This window comes from Heloderma suspectum, chromosome 4 (genome assembly GCF_057233095.1).
Source record: "Heloderma suspectum isolate Gila_16-S chromosome 4, 16-S_ref, whole genome shotgun sequence".
In the NCBI taxonomy this organism is placed as follows: domain Eukaryota; kingdom Metazoa; phylum Chordata; class Lepidosauria; order Squamata; family Helodermatidae; genus Heloderma; species Heloderma suspectum.
Genome location: NC_139461.1, coordinates 96,237,331 through 96,251,445, shown reverse-complemented (window position 1 = coordinate 96,251,445; position 14,115 = coordinate 96,237,331). Strand labels below are relative to the sequence as shown.

The 14,115-nt window shown below is 41.1% G+C and overlaps 1 protein-coding gene across 9 annotated transcripts in view; it reads right to left on the bottom strand.

The window, feature by feature from the left end:
• ZNF407 (zinc finger protein 407) overlaps positions 1-14,115 on the bottom strand; it is a 565,758-nt gene that overhangs the window by 363,391 nt on the left and 188,252 nt on the right. For all 9 annotated transcript variants that reach the window (XM_084850004.1, XM_084849996.1, XM_084849995.1 and 6 more), the window contains one exon: positions 3,102-3,176. In XM_084850004.1, the coding sequence (XP_084706130.1) occupies positions 3,102-3,176 (75 nt within the window). The remainder of the gene's footprint in view (positions 1-3,101; positions 3,177-14,115) is intronic.

Here is a 14,115-nt window from a genome sequence, read left to right as displayed (position 1 = left end):
CCCTTAATGTTAATACTGTGTGCAGTTCTCCTCCTGCCCCTCAACCCAATATAAAACTTAGTGTTACGTTGAACAGGGATAGAGAAGAATGACAACATGCTCAGGTATATGCAAGGTGACCATATTCCCAAAGGCACAACACTTCTGCCCCCTTCTGAGTTCTGAAACAGGGCAACATCTTGTCACTGCAACACTATAATGGGAGAGACTGCAACTGAGCAGTTTGTTTTCCTCAGGGCAATTAAATGAAGGGACGCCATCAATACACTGTTTTGAATATAGCTTAGAACAGAGACCATCCTCAATAGAAGAAAAACTTAAAAAAATATATAACCTGCAGTATACCTTTCAGCCTCAAGTCTAAATAATAAAATCATAGGTGTCAAATCTGGGCAAGTTCTGGTTATTGGGCAATTAATTAATTTATAGATCATTTATAGATCTTTTTCCATTGAAAGAACTCTATCAATCCAAGGGAATTTGACTAGATGATCTATAAATCATTTGACTAGACCACTCCTGAAAAAGCCTAACCTGGAACCGGAGGATGTTAACAATTAAAGGCCAGTGGCCAACATCCCCTTCCTGGGCAAGGTGCTTGAGCGGGTGGTTGCAGAACAGCTCCAGGCACTCTTGAATGAAACGGATTATGTAGATCCATTTCAATCGGGCTTCAGGCCTGGTTTTGGAACGGAAACTGCCTTGGTCGCCCTGTGGGATGACCTCTGCCGGAAGAGGGACAGGGGGAATGAGACCCTGTTGAGTCTTCTGGACCTCTCAGCAGCTTTCGATACCATCGACCATGGTATCCTTCTGGATAGGTTGTCCTGCATTGCAGTGGTTCCGCTCCTACTTGGATGGCCGACTCCAGAACGTGGTGCTGGGAGATTATTGCTCTGTCACATGATAATTGTGCCATGGGGTTCCACAGGGCTCTATTTTATCCCCTATGTGTCAGGGTGGACACTGAGCCCATAGAATCCCAGAGTAGTTCTGATTCTGAGGAAGAGGAGTCGCTCCTGGGAGAGGAGCGCACTCCTCTTTCCCAGGGCCAACAGCTGACGGAGATTCCTCCCACCAGCATTCCTAGCTTAGATAGCAGTCCTGGGAGTGACAGAGCGCGGGAAACAGACTTGATGGACACGTGACGCCGACGCAGAGAGCGGCGCCAAATGGAGGGTGCAGAAAGGAGGCGTAGTGCCCGGTTGGCGTGCAAACAACGGCTGCGCCCAGAGGATCCAAGGGAAAAGGGGAGGGACTCTCCCTAGTCCTTAAGATCAGGGGTCTGCCAGGAATTCCCTTTCAAAAGGGGGCCAACTGTTCCAACGTAGGGCATAGGTACTCTGCTGCTCATTTCTAGTTGCTAACAGTAGAGTTGTTAAGTTGTAAAAGAGGAATAAAGCTTTGAAAAGAATCCATTTGTCTGTGTCTGGACTTGGCTACTGGATTGGACTGAGAGAGGCCTCAAAGGAGCCCTTGACACTATGCTGTTTAACACCTACATGAAACCGCTGGGGGAGGTTATCTGGAGGTGTGGGCTGAGGTGCCATCAATATGTGGATGACACCCAGCTCTACCTTTCTTTCTCAGTGGTGAGGCAGTGGCTGTTCTGAATCAGTGCCTGGGCACAGTAATGGACTGGATGAGGGCCAATAAACTGAAACTCAATCCAGACAAGATGGAGGTACTGTTAGTGGGTGGTTCGTCTGCCTGACGAGGTGATATTCAACCTGTTCTGGAAGGGGTTGCACTCCCCCTAAAGGATCACATTTGTAGTTTGGGGGTGCTCTTGGATCCAGAACTGTCACTTGAGGCACAGGTGAACTCAGTGGCACGGAGCACTTTTTATCATCTTAAGCTGGTATACCAACTATGCCCTTATCTGGACAGAGATAGCCTAGCTACAGTTATCCATGCTCTGATAACTTCTCGTCTGGATTACTGCAATGCGTTATACGTGGGGCTCCCTTTGAAAATGGTCTGGAAACTTCAGCTGATCCAAAATAGGGCAGCAAGATTGTTAACAGGGACTGGCCTGCGAGCTCATATTACGCCAGTACTTTTCCAGCTGCACTGGCTGCCAAATCCATTTCTGGGCCCAATTCAAAGTGCTGGTATTAATAGTTAAAGCCCTTAACGGCTTGGGGCCAGGTTATCTGAAGGATCGCCTCCTCCCATATGTGCCTGCCCAGACCTTAAGATCATCCTCAACGGCCCTTCTCCGTGAGCCCCTGCCAAAGGTAGGGTAGCTACTACAAAGGTAGTAGCCACCTAGTAGGTGGCTACTAGGAGGAGGGCCTTTTCTGCTGTGGCACCCCAGCTTTGGAATGAGCTCACTAGTGAGGTTCGCCTGGCACCTACATTGTATTCTTTCCAGTGACAGCTGAAGACCTTTTTATTTTCCCAAGCATTTTAGCATTTTAGCTCTTTAGACTTTAACTTTGCTGTTTTAAATCTGTATTTTAAATCCCTGCACTGCTGCTAGGTTTTATTCTGGTTGTATTGTTTACTGTGGTTTTAATGTTTTATATATTTTGTATTGTTTTATTGTGTGCCCTTTGGTTTTAATTTTTGTGAACCGCCCAGAGAGCTTCGGTATTGGGCAGTATAGAAATGAAATAAATAAATAAATAAATAAATAAAATCCCTTTCCCCCTTCTAATTAAAATCTTCAGCCCTGCTACTAAGAATGGACACCCAAGTGTTATCTAGAACTTTCCTTTTGATTATGTCTTCAAGTAGATTTATTATATAGATATCTTATAGAAATAGCATTGTGGCTGCCACCTCCAATGACACTGTGTCACAGATCTGGTTCCCGTATGTGTAATATACTACTGGAGGGTGTTCACAGTCCAAACTATTCCCTCTACCTGCCTATACTTCTTTCACTCCCTAGGCCACAGCAGGTATGTGGACAAGTGGGAAAGAAGAAACAGAACAGTCCAAGTTATATGCATGCACCTTTATCACTTCTGGTTTTCTCTACATACAAAGCAAATACGGATGCAGGTTTGTATAACATTCTCAGAGCTGTCTTTAAACTATAGCTTTACAGATAAACAAACAGAGCGGTAAAATAGCCAGTTACTTTATTTTACCTTTCTTTTGGTGTACCAACTCCATGTTTCCCCAGTAAGTGAGTATTCAGGTGCTTCTTCATTACAAATGCCACCCTAAAAACAAATAGATTTTTGGTTATCTTTCAAGCGTAGAAAAAATGAACTTTTTTTTTTCAGACACAATGCAAAGGTAGCATAGGCTAAACATTTTGTGATGGCTAGAGCCTAATGAAGGGAGGCACCATAAAACAATGCAAAAATCCTGAACACACACATTCAAACTTACTTGTATAAAATAAATGCATACAGCCCAAGGAAGAGATTTTTTTATCTCCCTCAGGCTTCTGCTATGCAGAAACATTAACAGCATGATCTTATCCCATGTCAGCAGAGTGCCCACGTGTGTGAAATCACCAAAGGACGTAACACAGCCCTATTTTTAACTGTTCCTCCTTGATGCACAGCCACAGGTACCAGAAGAGGCCATGCCCGTGAACCCCTCTCTATCACCATCCAGCCCGCCGTTCACACTGGATCAAGGAATGCAAGCTCCACCCCAAGTGGAGGGGTGAGCTCTGGATGGGAAAAAGGGAGGCACAAAAAGGTTTCCTATTCTACAACGATCTTGCACACTGAGTTCCTCTACATATGCACCTGGGAAAGGGTGTAGAAGAGGGCTCTTTTATGCCTTGTGGAGATCCTTACACTCATGGATGCTGCTCCCACATGGGGAAGAATCATGCCCTGAGTCCTTCAGGTTTTATCCCAGAAACAACCTTGCAAGAGTGTTCACTAGAAAGGCAAGATAAGAAAGAAAAAACTATATTTACAGATAGCTTGGAACCAACACAAATCAGCATGGCCTTCTGTGATGCACAAACATGGCAACCTTAAAGGCAGAGATGAATTGGGACATCAGGTTCTGCCACTCGGTTCTCATATAGCTTGTTAACTATGGGCAGATCTTCACATTTGCTGCACTGATGTATCCTGCAGCAACCACATAAAATGTAGACACTATACACGCATGTACACACATGTTTAAATAGATATGCACCCTGGCCCAATCAATATGTGCATCTGCCCCAATTGTGTCTAGCACAGGTGTCACTCACTGCTGGCCAATACGAAGCTAAAAATGAGGAATACTATTGCAGATAAGAAGTGTGAGCAAATAACCCCCACCCACATGGATTACATTAATTAAGCCATTTTGATTTCAAACAACATCTTGTTGATTTAACAGTTTTCTTCATAAAGCAAGGTTGCAGATAAAGATCTTGCTGGGAAACCTGGAATTGCTGCTGTGGGATGAGGTGAGTGGGAATGGCTGCCTCTGGTCACTTCTTGGTTACAGGTATGTGTCGAGAAATCAAATCAGACACTAACAGCAGTGGATATTTAAAAACAAAAAAGATCATAATACTTAGCATTATGCCTTTTCTTAAGCACAAAGCACTTGATTTGATTTAATTGTGATGACAAATACATGTAACAAATAGTGATTACTGAATATACTTCCACTGTTAATGCCTTTACATTAATTTAATTATGCCGTGTGGTTACTTCAGCAATATAGATATCAGACAGCACCTTCAAACTAAAATGGCATCCTTGATAACCAAAAAACAAAATAAAAACACACACAAAAGAAACAAAATATTGCTCTTACTTTCAGTGTGAAAAGGGCTTGCAAACATTTTTGTTAATTATGTATTACAGCTGTCCTTCATAAAGTTAATTACTAATAGCTGAAAGGCACTGGAAGTCTATTTGCATATGTACATGAAAGGCATGACATATGCAAAAATATGATTTTAATTAGCATTCCATGATATGACAGGCTGCAAATCAAGCTGGCATATTATAAGATTTTTAACATTAAATGCTGAATTCATTTGGACATGTTTCCACTAATGGACAGTGCAAGGACTGTAAAATACCATAGCGTTATGGCATATATGAGCCACAAAAGCCAAGAAACAGTACTTTTCTGTTACATATATGGTAATATTTAATCTCCACATCTGATCTACTCTGGGCATATTCACATTAATACAGAAAATCTCTTATTTTGTGTAGCCTTCAGGGTGTAAGGATATAACTCTGTATCTTTAAAATGATAGTGACTTCATTATTTTTATAAAAAGAAATACATTAAAATACCATTCATTCTTGCTTTTTCATATTTGAGTGATACATATGGACAACACAGCATCTAGAATTAAGAATAATCTATTGCAGTATCATCACAGTGGCTATGCAAGTGTCACTAGAATTATTTTACATAAAGAAAACGATTGTAGTGACATAAAATCCTCAGTCCTAATAAGAGTACAAGGCATTCAAAATTTACTGCCACTGCTTTGGGGCAGAAAGCAGAACTATCTTGATGTTGCTGCAAGCATATCCAACATATCTGAAATCAACAACAGTCTTAATTTTGTAAATCAGAAACCTCCTTCCTCTCACTTAATTGTGTAAAAGAGAAAGAAAATTAAGGTACAAATTCACAGGGAACACATGATCAAAAAGGCGACGTGTGAGCTTATTTATGTACTGAACAACTATGCCAACTGTAAAAACGAATAAAAATACAGTAATATCCAAGAAAATTATTCATTTGATCCTGAGTATTCCAAATAATAGTAATTTTAAAAGTCAACAGTTGAGCACAAACATTCCTTTACAGCTGAGCTCATGGCGGATGAAACACCTTTATTTGAAAATGAAATAGACAAGACCGGAGGGGCAGGGGAGAGGCTTTGATTGAAACCCATTCCCATGCTTGTACAAGCTGGCTTTGTAACTGGTGACATTTGGATTTCCCCTATTCCTTGTAATCTTCCTTGTATAATAGTGCTCTATCAACACATAGAGCAGCCTTAACATTAACAGCAGACACAATCTATTCTTGGAAGAGATTGGGAACATACTGGCTTTTTAAAAAGAAATCAAAAGCAGTATTAGTGTGTGTAACAACAACTGTGTTAAATCCATTCAGAAATGTTTCATAAAGTAGATTATTCCGTGTATTTATAGATGGAGTATATTCCTTAAAAGACTGGGACATAAAACCAAACATCCTTAGCTTGTTTCTTCCTACATGCTTAGGGTCTTCATTAGACATTTGGTTACCTAAGCACAGAGTATATAATCTTGGTCATATTCCAGTTGTAAAATCCACTGCTGAGTTAGAGAGACATTTGGACCCTACCTCTCTTTAGATTACCCAGCTGCTAGAGCAGAATGAACAAACCAGGGAACTCTATCCTAGTTTGGCCTTTTCCCTTAAAAACGAAAAGAAAAAAGGACATAGATCGCTTTAACAGCAAGAGTAATTAATGGTGTATCTCCAGCATATCACTTATTAACATGTACACAAAAAGGATTGCTTCCCTAAAGAATACATGAAGTTTTTAACCCTGTTCTTAAAAAAAAAAGAAGAAGTTTATACTGTGGTCAGTGAGAAAGGAGGAAACCTGCTGGAGTGAACTAATCTGTAAACCTCCAAAGAACAAAAGTTGGGGACTGAGTCTGAAACCAATCCTAATCCTAAATCCTGACGGCCATTGAGATAAGAATATTTAATGAACATATGGAAATTCACTGTGAAGCTTACGTGTTTATCTGGCTGTCAACAGACGGAGTCTGAATAGGTAATACAGAGTAATATAGCACATGCCTACCTTTTCATGACAAGTATAAATGAGAGCAAACCTGTGAAGTCAGCGGTTTTGAAGAATAGCTGCCTAAATTGAGGGGGGAAAGTATGACATTTTACCGTGTTTTCAAAGTCTGATTTTGGGGGCCTTTTTATGAGTAATAGAGAAATGTAATCCTGCATCCAATAAGACTGGGGGTGGGGAGTAAACAGTGTTCAAAAGCATCACTCTAGTTCTCAAGCTCTCGTTCCACACTCCAAGCATGGTATCCTGTTTTCCTTTGACTGGGAGAACCACCATCAGGAGCAGCCGTATCAAACAAAGCCATTCAGTGGGGCCCACCTTAGCTTTCATACCAGCAGCTACTGAGGACAAAGAATATGATGTAGTCAAGCCATACCTTGATAAATATGCAAAGGAACAAATACAAAGGGCATACAAAGCATCCTCGGTTAACCAGAGAACGTCTATATAACCAAGCCCATACAAATTCAGTAGCAAGTTCACTATATCTTCCCAAACACTGATGATCGAACACATACATCTTGGTACAATCTATTCCTTGGAGAAATATAAGTGATCAGTCTGATTTATCAGCCATTTCAAACTGACTAGCAACAAAATTTCCTAATGAAATTTGTCTGACCTGTGAGACTGCTGTAAACTACCTAACCCAAACAAAGGCTACTTACCAGCATTGGTTTATAAAGCCACACTCTCCTCATAGGACTCTCAACGGGAGGATTTAGTTTCACAGTCACTTGACACAGGTAATCAAGTGACTGTGAGGCATAGTCCTTAAGGCTAGAAAAGGTACCATTTCTTCTCTTTACTACTTCAGCGTTTATAAGGTGGAATGGAAATTCTAATCCAGATTAATAATGAAACCATCCTATACATCTGTTTAGGAAGGTCAAGAAAAATATTTTTATCATGGAACTATCAAACATAAAAGAAAACCATGATCTCGTAGAAGAAGCATATGGTATGATTAAAAGCAAAGTATCTGTAAATAAGGTCCACTGAATGTAATGGCATATGTGTTCAAGTAGATATGTTTACAACCTAAATAGAATTACAATTTAAAGAAATCAGACATGACCATTATTGTGTAGAATTAAATTCTCAAGAAGCAGAATTTTATGAAGTTTATAATACTCTTTTAGTGAAAAGGTATGGTTTTAAAGAGTATCCCATAACTGTGTCATTCAGTTCTACTTCTTATTGCTGTTTTATAAAGATTTGTGGGTCACGTGAAGGTGGGAATGATATGGCAGAAGGCAACATCTTGGAATGCAGCAACATTAGAGGGAAGCTTTCTGTACCTTTCATACACTGTGTAGAAGTATGTGGAGTATCTGTCAGTGTCCTAGACTCCATTTCAGCAGAATGATGGACAACAGGTTTGTTGATGTGCTGTTCAATGACCTGCATCAATCCCCAGAATAATTTACTGTCTATATCGGACAGATCATTATGGATGAGTTGCCCACTATCAATCAATCAGCTCTGCTCTTCCTGCATATTCCTATATCTATCATTCAAAAAAGGGGAACTGTCTCTCAACTGGCTTCCATTGCTGTGTCTGTGACATCAATGTATGCTGTTCAAGATGTAAGAGAATTATTAGACTAGCATGATCAAAGGGAAAGGATGGCCCAACTATTTCTCTCTTCAGGAAGGAGATAATTCAGTGTCTTGTGTCTCTATTTCTCTTATTTCTATTTACTAGAAAGAAAGAAATAAGCAGACAAACATAAAAGCTGAACTAGCTTAATATGAATTAATTCAACAATTAATTCAAATAAGGAAGCAAGCTGTGTGAACTTTCTTACTAGGCAAGCTTGACCAGGAAGCCTGTGGGTAGAGCCTTCTCTGTCACAGGGCCAAGGCTTTGGAACACACTGCCCAGAGAGATCAGCTGGATCTGCTCCATAAGAGGCTTCAGACACCAGACCTAAACACTTTTATTTCACCAGGCGTACCGGTTCACTAGCTCATGTTTTTATATCCTGTTTTAACTGCTGAAGCTTTTGTTGCATTATTGGACAGATACCTGTGCGTGAACTGATGTTTTTAGGAAGGGAGTCTGAGGAACTGAGGCAAATCGCGGTGACAAAAGATGAAGTTCTCAACCTTATTGATAAACTGAAAGCAAATAAATCACCGGGCCCAGATGGTATCCAACTCAGAGCTAACAAAGAACTTCAAATATGAAATTGCTGATCTTCTAACCAAAATATGCAACATGTCCCCAAGATCAGCCTCTATACCAGAGGACTGGAGGATGGTCAATGTAACACCAAATTTCAAAAAGGGATCCAGGGGGGATCCAGAAAATTACAGGCCAGTTAGCTTAACGTCTGTTGCATGTAAATTGGTTGAAGGCATTATTATTAAAGATAAACGTAGTAAGAATACAGAAGGACAAGCCCTGGAAAAGAATCAACATGGCTTCTGCAAAGGTAAGTGCTGTCTCACTAACCTTTTAGTTTCCATAAACATGTAGACAGGGGTGATCTGGTAGACTTTGTTTACTTGGACTTCCAAAGGGCTTTTGACAAAGTCCCTCACCAAAGACTCCTGAGAAAACGCAGCAGTCGTGGAATAAGAGGACAGGTCCTCTTATGAATCAGTAACTGATTAAAGAACAAAAGCAGAGAGTAGCAATAAATGGTAAATTCTCCCAGTGGAGGGAAGTAAATAGTGGGGTCCCACAGGGATCTGTATTAGGGCCAATGCTTTTCAACCTGTTCATAAATTATCTGGAATTAGGAGTGAGCAGTGAAGTGGCCAAGTTTGTAGATAGCACCAAATTATTTAGGGTGGTTAAAACAAAAAGGGATTGTGAAGAGCTCCAAAAGGATCTATAGAAACTAGAATAGGCATCTAAATGGCGAATTTAGCCCTATACGGCTTGAGTCCAGGTAATCTGAAAGACCATATTCTCCCCTATGAGCCTGCTCATACCCTAAGATCTTCAGAGGAGGCCCTTCTCATGGTCCTGCCACTATCACAGGCTCGCCTGGTGGGAACGTGGAAGAAGGCCTTCTCGGTGTCTTCCCCAAGGCTCTGAAATTCCCTTCCCAGGGAGGCCAGAGTGGCACCCTCCTTAGTATGTTTCCACAGGCAGGCAAAAACTTCTTTGTTCCAGCAGGACTTTGGGAATAGATAGCCTGGACCTGTGAGAATATGCTGGACTGGTACTATTGTTTATATTGTTGTTGTTGTTTTTAAATTCTGATATTTTATACAATTTTAATATTATTGATGATTTAATTATATGTTTAACTTTTGTATATTTCTATTTATATGTTTTAACTGTATAGGTTGTTAATGTTGTAAAGCCTCCTTGAGTCCCAGTATTGGGGGAAAGGTGGAATATAAATAAATAAATAAACAACAACAACAACAACAAATGGAGTTCAATGTAAGCAAGTGTAAAGTGATGTATGTTGCGGCAAAAAATCCACAACTTCAAGTATAGCCTGGTGGGATCTGAGCTAGCAGTGACCAACCAGGAAAGAGATCTTGGGGTTGCGGTGGACAGCTCAATGAAGATGGCAACCCAGTATGCGGCCGCCTTAAAAAAAAGGCAAACTCCCTGTTAGGCATAATTAGAAAAGGAATTGAGAATAAAACTGCCAATAACATATTGCCCCTGTACAAATCTATGGTGCGGCCACACTTGGAATACTGTGTACAGTTCTGGTCACCACACCTCAAAAAAGATATTGTAGAACTGGAAAAAGTGCAGAAAAGGGCAACTAAAATGCCCAAGGGGCTGGAGCATCTCCCCTATGAGAGAAGGTTACAACGGCTGGGATTGTTTATCTTGGAAAAAGGAGGGTGAGGGGAGACATGATAGAGGTCTACAAAATTAGGCATGGGTGGAGAATGTGGATAGGGAGACATTTTTCTCCCTCTCTCAAAGGACTAGAACCCGGGGTCATCCCATGAAGCTGATTGGTAGGAGATTCAGGACAGATAAAAGGAAGTACTTCTTCATACAGCACATAGTTAAACTATGGAATTCGCTACCACAGGATGTAGTGATGGCCACGAACTTGGATGGATTTAAAAGGGGGTTAGACAAATTCCTGGAGGAAAAGGCTATCAATGGCTACTAGTCTTGATGGCTAGATGCTACCTCCAGTACCAGAGGCAGTGAGCCTATGTACACTAGTTGCTGGGGAACATGGGTGAGAGGGTGCTGTTGCACTCATGTCCTGCTTGTGGTTCCTGGTTGACAGCTGGTTAGCCACTGTGTGAACAGAATGCTGGATTAGATGGACCCTTGGTCTGATCCAACATGGCTCTTCTTATGGTCTTATCCAACTGTGTCATCTCAGTAGCACAAATGAGGTTGTGCTACCATTATTCAGGAACTAGGTTCTGAATTAAGCTCAACAGAAGAATCCAACTAAAGTTATGTTTGCGCAAGCATCATTATGTAAACAGCTTTGCATACCTCTTGTGCAACCCATTGTGCAACCAGTTGTGAATTCCATTTGTGTAACTGGTTACACAACTGCTTGTACCTGTTGTGCAATGCATTGTGCAACTACTTGCACAACCAGTTGTGCAAGCATAATGGGCAACCACTTGTGCAATAGAAAGATTCAGCAGAGCTCCACTAGCGCTATATGAGTTTGCAGAATGTCACCATTGGATACTTTTCATTGTTTAGTATTTATCAGCATTAGTTTATTGCATGATTATTTTAAACTGTATTGTTGCTAGCTGCCTTGAGCATATCTTTATGAATGGAATGGGAGGATGTCACTATCTAAAGTAAAGGAAGAAAAATCCCTCTGTCTAGCAAGTCTTCCAAGGAGTCTGCATAAAGAAAATGAATGAAAAAGGGAGCAGTGGTCCTCCACAGTTACTTTGTTTTCTATATCCAGAACCAAAGGATAGCAAACTTCAAATGGAAAGCTATTCCACTCTCCAGTATCAGTACTGATGTAAAGGATTTAGAGTTTTGAGACCAGGTCATTCAATAAATTCAATAAAACCACCAAGTACTAAACTGATGAAATGTCACAGACAGGGACCCCAGTTATGGCACCTTCACCATCTCACCACACTCGCTTAACATTATGGCCCCAAAAGCTGATCACAGCATCATGTTCTGGTGGTCCTTTGCACTGTCTATGAAATGCAGTGTTTCAGTACAGCTTGAGAAATTTAGGTACTCCAGGTCAAATATTAACTGACCTAAGTGTTTAGCTTCCTTTTAAACTTAGACATTCAATAGTTGCACAAACAAAGATAAAAATTAATTCAATATCAAGACCACATCTGTGGCAGTTGATGATAGAAGGAAGCTACCAGATGCATCATGCAACTCCATGGGCCTGTTTGCACATCATGGTGGCAATTCATGGGTTAAGATACAGCCCCAGCCCCAGAGCCTGAGGATACAGGGGGCAACTGGTAGAAGATAAGCAGCAAGCAGGCATAAAATAGGCACAGACTATTTGAGCCTCACAGTACAGAGGGAGGGTCTAGTGAGACACAATGCCCAGATTAAGAGGATGCAACATATCTCAGGGCATTACTATACCAGGCTGTGGGAGACAGCTGGTTCACAGGGTCACAATTCCCAGTAGCAGGCAATTTTGGTCTATGGCATTAGAATCCTGGCTTGAATTGCCTTCTGTGCCTTTCTCAGCCCACTTGTCCTGGCGGCTCAAGGAATTTGTGCCTTGACCATAGGGTCTTGGTTGAACCCCCATGTGCCTGACACAGATGTGAGAAAACAGTAAACACCAGAGGAGGCGTTATGCTTTATTTCATACTGCAATACAGAAATAGGCAGTGGTGTAGCTTGATACTTGCTCTGTGATTTAGTACAAGACGTCCAAACCATGCACACAATCCCTATCTTGTTTTAATGTGGCCATCAATGACAGTATCTCAAGTGAATAACGCAGAATTTTGTGATACATCATTATCACAAGAAGAAGGAGAGCTCCAGTATATTTCATGGGAAAAATACCATCTGAAGAATAAGCTAGCTAAAAATAATGACCAGTAAAGCAGCTTAGACCAAAACCAAAATAACACAACAAAATCAATTTAAGGGAACGTGGGCATTTGAATTCTCCTCAAACATCTATGTCCAGAATAATCTTCAGCAAAGCCACTTGCCAACATGCCAGGGGAGAGAAATTATTTGATTGTTGAGCAAGAATGGTCAGGGAGGGAGGTTGTATTGCAGCAACTAAATCATGCTGCCTGAAAAACTTTTGTACATTTTTGGGAGACAGTCTGTTCTTTAGTTCCAAGAAGTTTCTTCCCTTTCCCCTCAGTCCCATTCTGGGAATACTGTAAATCTGATTGATGGACTGGGGTGGGGGCACCATTTTCAATTTCCCTCTAATGCTGCTCAGTTCGTTTCACTCAGTCTCCATATGAAAAGTTGCCTCCCCCATGCAGGCTCTTTTGCTCCCCTCCCCCAGCACTATCATCCTCCTGGAAGTCAGCTACTGCTGCTAAAGAAACTCTGAAATCCTAGCCTCTGCCCCTTATCCTGAGAATATATTCCTTCCAAATACTCCCAGTCAGCAAGCTCCTGTGCTGATTATTCAACTGCAAGTACAGCAAGGACAAGTTTGCTTTGCAAGTCAACTGAGTGACCAATTTCAAAACTCCCTTTTACTCCACCGTTCTCTGTCGTTTAGTGCCTGCTTCCATCCTCCTGCATTACTTTCTCCATTCCCCAGACCTACTTGCAACTGTCTCCTCTCTTACTCCCACTTGCCACGCCAGAAAAAAAGAAAGAAAAAAACAAACAGATAATTTGCACTTTCTTTGTTTTATCCCCCAGAGACTGATTAGAAACAAAGAAAGACTGGGTTGTGAAGGGGAACTGATGCAGTGTAAGAAGAAAAACCTGGATTGGATTTCTTTGGGTGAGAGAGATTCACAACAGATCTTGCTGGGCTGCACTGGAGCTTGCCAAGGAAGTGGGTGCAATGTATAATTTTCAGAAAGATACCTGTGGGGGGACTCAGGATTACAGGTGGCAATGCCATTTGTGCTATTAGTTCTTATTTCTGCGGAAGAGGCAGGGTGCCACTTGCTGAGTGGAAAGGCATTCTGTGTGTGTTCAGAGGCATTTTTCTGTATTCTTGATGGCTAGCAAGCCTTTGTTGACAAAGCCAAAGATAATTTGTGGAACCCTGGTCCAGAGTTAAATGGAAGGTTTACATGACTTATTAACAAAACAAATTGAAATATCAAACTGCTTTAGCAACTGGCTGCTCTCAGACAGCTTTCTTTGTAAAAGAAGACGAATAGTGCATTATTTATTTATTTTGCTAAAGCTGAACATTTCCTTTTCAAAATATAATTTGATTTAAGGCTGGGTCAGACTAGGA